This window comes from Talpa occidentalis, unplaced genomic scaffold, assembly GCF_014898055.3.
Source record: "Talpa occidentalis isolate TD23 unplaced genomic scaffold, MPIMG_talOcc4v2.1 talOcc4.2, whole genome shotgun sequence".
In the NCBI taxonomy this organism is placed as follows: Eukaryota; Metazoa; Chordata; class Mammalia; order Eulipotyphla; family Talpidae; genus Talpa; species Talpa occidentalis.
In genome coordinates this window covers 52,622,661-52,628,660 of record NW_023602073.1, presented here as the reverse complement: position 1 = coordinate 52,628,660, position 6,000 = coordinate 52,622,661, and the positions used below count along the sequence as shown (strand labels likewise).

General features: G+C 47.3%; 1 protein-coding gene across 1 annotated transcript in view; it reads right to left on the bottom strand.

Annotated features, from left to right (window-relative positions):
- Positions 1–2,177: 2,177 nt before the first annotated feature.
- LOC129146285 (butyrophilin-like protein 2) overlaps positions 2,178–6,000 on the bottom strand; it is a 104,474-nt gene continuing 100,651 nt past the window's right edge. The window contains exons 7-9 of the mRNA XM_054698139.1: positions 5,951–5,977; positions 4,926–4,952; positions 2,178–2,212 (exon numbers count right to left, since the gene is read on the bottom strand). Coding sequence (XP_054554114.1) covers positions 2,178–2,212; positions 4,926–4,952; positions 5,951–5,977 — 89 coding nt within the window. The remainder of the gene's footprint in view (positions 2,213–4,925; positions 4,953–5,950; positions 5,978–6,000) is intronic.

Sequence of the window (6,000 nt, the reverse complement as noted above, 5' to 3'; positions counted from 1 at the left end):
GCAGCCCCAATCTTTGTAGCTAACATGGTTCTATTATTCATTTCTTAAATTTGCTCACAAAACCTTTATCTATTCTGTTCCCCAAAAACTATGCTATAAACGTAAATTGCAGTAACTTGTATAAAAGCGTAAGGGTAAGATGAGAAGTGAAGACAATGGTTAATAAATACAAATTAACACACACAAGAACAGAAATTGTTAAAAATACTATAATCTCTTTCAGGTAGTCAGTTACACACCATTACTGACATCTGACTCCTCCCCCAATCCCCCTTCTCAATCTTCCCCTCTCACCAGAACCAAGTCAATATCCCCTGGGGGAGGGATCACACCTTCCTCCCTGCAGGTCTGGGGCTCAGGATCCTGCTTCCTCTGGCAGCTGTGGTTCCCATGTGACCCTTTGGCACAGGATGTGGAAGGACCAAGTCCGCACAGTGGCACTCAGGTCCCAGGTCCCCAAGTCACCCCGATTCTGAAAGTCTCTTCTTCATTCTCATCTTAATTCAGGCAGCTGTTATGTGCTTTCCAAGTGGTGTTAATACAAAAGAGTAACCAGATCCTTCTCCTGAGTTCCCCAAATTAACACAACACAAGTTTATCACTGGTAATAGAAATTCACTGGGTTTGGGGAAAAAACAAAACAAAACAAAACAGGTGTATTTCTTCCATTCCAGAATAGGAAGCATATAACACAGAATGCTAGGCTTCTCTAAAAGTCCATCATCTACAATTTCCCCAAATATTTTGGAGGCCTAACATTTCTGGTCAGTCATTCTACACCCCTCAAAATAGATCTGGGGACACTCCATCAGCCTCTTGTTTCCTCCAAAGTCAAGTTGGATAAAATAAACTCCAATCAATTTAAGAGAATAATTCAGAGATGATCCCCTTTCTTGTCCTAACAGCATAAAAATCCCATGAAATATTTTCTTTACAAAATGAAAAATGATTGCTCATGGAGAAATTCATGATACACCAAATGGGTTCAAAGTAAGTCTCAGCACAGGCCTGACCTGACTGTTCTCTCAGCCATGGCCCAGGAATCTGCACCCAGAGCAGGAGGATGAGACACCAGCATCCAAGACTCACTCACAGGTTTGTTCACAGGGAACCTGCAGCCCCAAGAAGAGCCCAGGGCAGGGCTGGGCAGGGAGGGGCCTCATGGGGACACAGTCTCAGGGGTGCAGGGGAGGAGGGGGGCTTCAGGCCCTGGGGGAGCCCCATCCACACCAGAGCCTGAGGGGATCCCCTCCCCTGGAGGAACCACAGGATCCCCAGAGAAGGAGGATTGTTCATGGGCACAGAGGGCTTCTGGGGCCCAGCCTCCAGGGGGCAGAGGGTCATGGACACGTCTCCTGAAAAACAGATGAAATATGGAAGGAGAGTCCCAGAGAAGGTCTCAGGAGGGAAGGAGAAGATGTGGGAGCCATCAGTCATGTCGTAGAAGGAGACATCCCCCTGAGCATAGTCCAGGAAAACCCCCAACCTGTGGGGAACCTGCCTAAGCGGTAGGAAAATACAAGGTGTAGTATAGGCTAAAAAACTTGTTAATTGCTGCCCCAGAACCCAGAACCCAGATGGGAGGGTCGGAGTTCTGTATCTAGTTTTCTTATCTTTTCTCCAGACCCCTAGAGCCCAGTGGCAATCATCTCCACTCCTGACCTCTACTTCCCAGTAACAGCGCCCTGATATGATGCCCTCAAAACCCAAAACAGTCCGTCTGAAAGAAATCCCACAGTAAATAGAAGTCAGACTCTTCTTGTCATGAGAGAGTATGATTCCAGATGCAGAACTTGGATCCAGAGTTACAGACCCTGCAGAGAGAGGAACCCGTTATGAAAGTCCCCCCTCCATCCCAAAACAAGGGCACAAACCTTCTAACCCAGATACACAGCTACATGAGGAAAGGTATATAGTCTCTGAAATGAGAGCCTGGTGACTCTAGTTCACAGGACCCCATAAGAGGAGGATAGGTCAGATATGTCACAGGACCCCTGGGGACTGCCTGGACCCCAAGGACTAAAGAGTCCCTTCAACACCCATTACCAGTCACCCCCAGCCCAGCTGTATGACATCACAGCTGCACCCACCCCAACCCCACGGAAGGTGCAGAATCTGGGTCCACACAGAGAACAGAAGGAAAGGCCAGAAGTTGAGCAACCCCAGAGAGAACAGAGTCACTCACAGGCCTGGAACTGCTCCTTCCGCCAATCTGCAAGAGACACACATGACACGTGAGGGACTCTAGATACTGACATACCAGGGCCCATGCCTAGTTTTCTACAAGTGAGGGACACAGGATGGATAGGGGAAAATGTTTGGAAACCTTTACTTGATGCATCTAACTTTTAGCTACACATACAAACACACACACACACACACACATATCATGCATGCTGCAGCCTTCCATGACAGTTAAACCATAAAACTTGAAACCTAGGGATTGGGAGACTGGTCACCAACTGAACAAAGTGACCATCAGCTAATGCTTTCAAGTCATCGCCACATACACATCGTGCAAACTAGGTTTTCCTTCAAAAGTATTGTGGAGATTACAATGCCAAGGACTGCATGTACTTAAACTGAATGTGCAGCTTCTCTCTAAGTCATGGGTAAGAGGCTACACCCCAGCCATGCCTGTGAGCAGCCCAATGGTGTTGTCTTCTGGGACAGCAAAGGCCTGTGGAAGCCAGAGAACATGGAGGCTGATAGAGCTTTTCAGTGTTTCTGAATAAATCTTTGTCAATCAAATAAAAAAAAAGTGACAACTCGATGGAGCTGCACGTGGGGGTGACTGTGACATGATTGAGGAGACTCAGGACACTGCAGCAGAGGGCCCTTCCCACTCAGGAGGCCATGGAGTGGGTTCTAGGAAGAGATGTGCAAAGTAGGAAACATGGACACACACTGAGAAGATCGAAAACTAGGGACATCTCTCCATAATTTCATGGATAGTAAAAACAAAACCATCCCTATAGATAAAGACACAAAAATATTGAATTAACTCATTAGTTTCTTCGAAGAATAGCCAAAGGACATGCAAGCTTCCAAGAAAAACCTCTCTGAACAAGTAGAATAATGACTATATAGATGTCCATGTCCTAATCCCATGACCCTGTGATGATGTGTCCTTAATACAAGAAAGAGTAATATGCAGGTGAGATAAAGACAGGGACCTAGAAGCAGGTACATTATTGTGGATCATCAGGTGGAACCAAGCACATGAACATTAACAGCCATGACCCCCACACCTGTGCTCAGAGACAGTCACATGGTGATGGCAGCAGGGCCATAAAGAGACTGCATGGCAGGCTGTGTAGACAGAGGATGGGGTCCCTAGTCAATGCAGGGGGCATCAAAATCCTGGGAGAGGAAGGGGCTCCTGGAAAGAAGGAGCTGTCAGACACTGGATTTAGTCCCAGGACACGGTCTCAGGCGTCTGCCTGCAGGCTTGTGAGATGATAAACTGCGTGAGTGATGCTGCTCAGGGTGTGGTGACATGTGTCAGCAGCAGCTGGAGCTCTGATGCCCAGGTTGCGTGAGCAGGGCCTGATAGGGGAGGATCTGGGGGAGCACCAGGACCCCATGATGCATGTGGAGAGATGAGGACCCAGAAGTGTCACCTGCTCTGGGGGGAGATGGAGGGAGAGAGAGGGGTCTGGAGAGCAGGCAGGGAGGGAAGGATGGGTGTGGGGAGGGGACAAGGACTTGGGACAGGAGGAAGGAACCAGAAATTTTATCAATTTGCTGACCAGAGACAGAGACCCAGACTGTTGTGTTGACAACACCACACTGACCAACAGGAGTCATGGAGCAGGCAACAAATGTAGGATGATGCTAAAAGAGCCATTCGTTGATAGAATAATGATACATTGTCAATTACGACTGATAGGCTAACAAAGAAAACAGGATAGGTGAAACTAAAAAATGTGCATATATATCTAAGGTTTGGGGTGGGGGGAAGGTGAGTCTGCTGACATCCTCTTGATGACTCCTTAATAAGATGGAAACCACCCCCCAGGCCCCTACTCTTATTGACAAGGCGATCTGCTGATCAGTCTCATGCATCAGAAAATGGTCCCAAGGGCATTCCCTGTGTGGCTTCCCAACAGTGTGAGGAGAGAAGTGGAGAGAGGAGAATTCAGGATCGACATTTATAGAAATAATTAACATTTCTTGTACACTATGTATAAATGTGTGACCAGCAACTACACCTATGCAAGTTGAGTGGCATTTCCATCACGTTGAATTGCTTGATAAGAAACAAGATCATGTAAAATGATGGGGTGGCTCATGTGATGTCCTTGAAAAAAAAGATACTTTAAATTTATTTGTTTTCACCTGGACATTAGTTGACATCCAACTATAATATAATAACTCTTTCATACCACACAAAAAAAGACAGGGTAGAGAAGGAAAAGAAGAAGGGGCAAGGACAAAAAAAGAGAAGATAGAAGTGGCTTTTAATTTGAGATACAGCAGGTCAGGCACTGTTACGCATTTCAATTCACTAGTCAGTTAATTTTTATGGCAAACCATTAATTCAGAAACTGTTGTTCCATTTTATACATATGAATCTATTGGTGAACCTGTTGATATGAAAATGTTGATTCTGCTGTATTAATGGTATTACTTTAAAATTAAAAGGGGAACGTGCCATAAAAAAAGGATTATGTCAAAATGCATGAGACATAAATTCAGCAGAGACGGAAATGATGGTAAAGACAACTGTTTGATCCTCACTGGGTGGAAATAAATCCACAGGAGAATCAGTGACACTCTCTCAGGAGGGCCCTGCAGTTCTCAGATGGAGGCTACAGAGTGAGAGGAGACCAGGGACCCCACGCCTTCCTGGTGGGGGTCCCTGATAGAGAAGGGGCAGAGGGGAGTTTGGGAGGGGTCCCAGGCCCCTCAGGGCCACTCACCTGCATACAGCTGGGCCTTCCTCCAGGCTGGAAGGGAACACACAGGTGAGACCTCAGCACAACAAGCTGTTCATGTGATCCACAGGCCCTGGGCTCCCCCTGTTCTGCAGGTGAGACTCTCTGGGGGTGGAGGGGAGAGGCTGAGAGGTCATGACCTCCTGCCCTGTGCAGACAGCAGGGGGTGGTGGGAAATCCTGGCTCAGGTCAGGAGCCTGCAGGACAGACCCAGCCCTGCCTGCTGCTGCTGTGGGGCTTTGGGCAAGGGTATTGAGCCGCTCTGGCCTTCACAGCCTTCAAAGCCCCTGTTTTACTTGCTACTCCGTGTTTTTGCAAATATCAAAACTAATAAATGGGAAGATATTTTTAATGGATTTATTAGTCCATAATTATTATATTCAGTATTTCCTGGGAAATTAAAGGGAAGACAAAATAAAAACAACATGCACATCACACCAGCTCCAGAGTAGAAGTGGCTCATCTTCCTCCGATGCAATGTTTCTAGAGAAAAACACTCTCTGGGAGATACAAAGTCCCATGACCCCCTCCCATTCAGGGCAAATCCATCCTCTCCCATCACTATCAATCAGCATCTTCAGGAACAGGGAGAACAGATTGCTCTTAGGTGGTGTTTGGGGTGAGAGAGCAGGAGGAGGTCACACTCCTAAACTTAAAGAGCCCATTGATTTATAAGATCTCAGAGCAGCTACCTTCTGCTTTAGGCACTAACCAAGAATGAGAGGCACTGAAGGCTAGAAAACCAGTGCCATGCTGGGAAGGTCAGGGCTGGAATGAGACCAGGATGCAAGAGACTCCAGGGTCACCACCCTCCAGGATCCCAAGACTGGGGAGATGTAAGGGATAAAAGCACAGATCTGGGAGAGCCTAGGAGCAGGGTCCTGTCTCCCACCAGCACCCACTTCCATCCCAGGGAAGAGGTTCTTCATGCCTGAGCATAGACAGACAAGGGGAGGGACCTCTGGACACAGGGGAGACAGGAGACCCAGGATATCTGGAAAATCACTCACCAGCCAGATAAGCTGCCTTCCTCTCATCTGAAAAGCAACACAGGAAACAG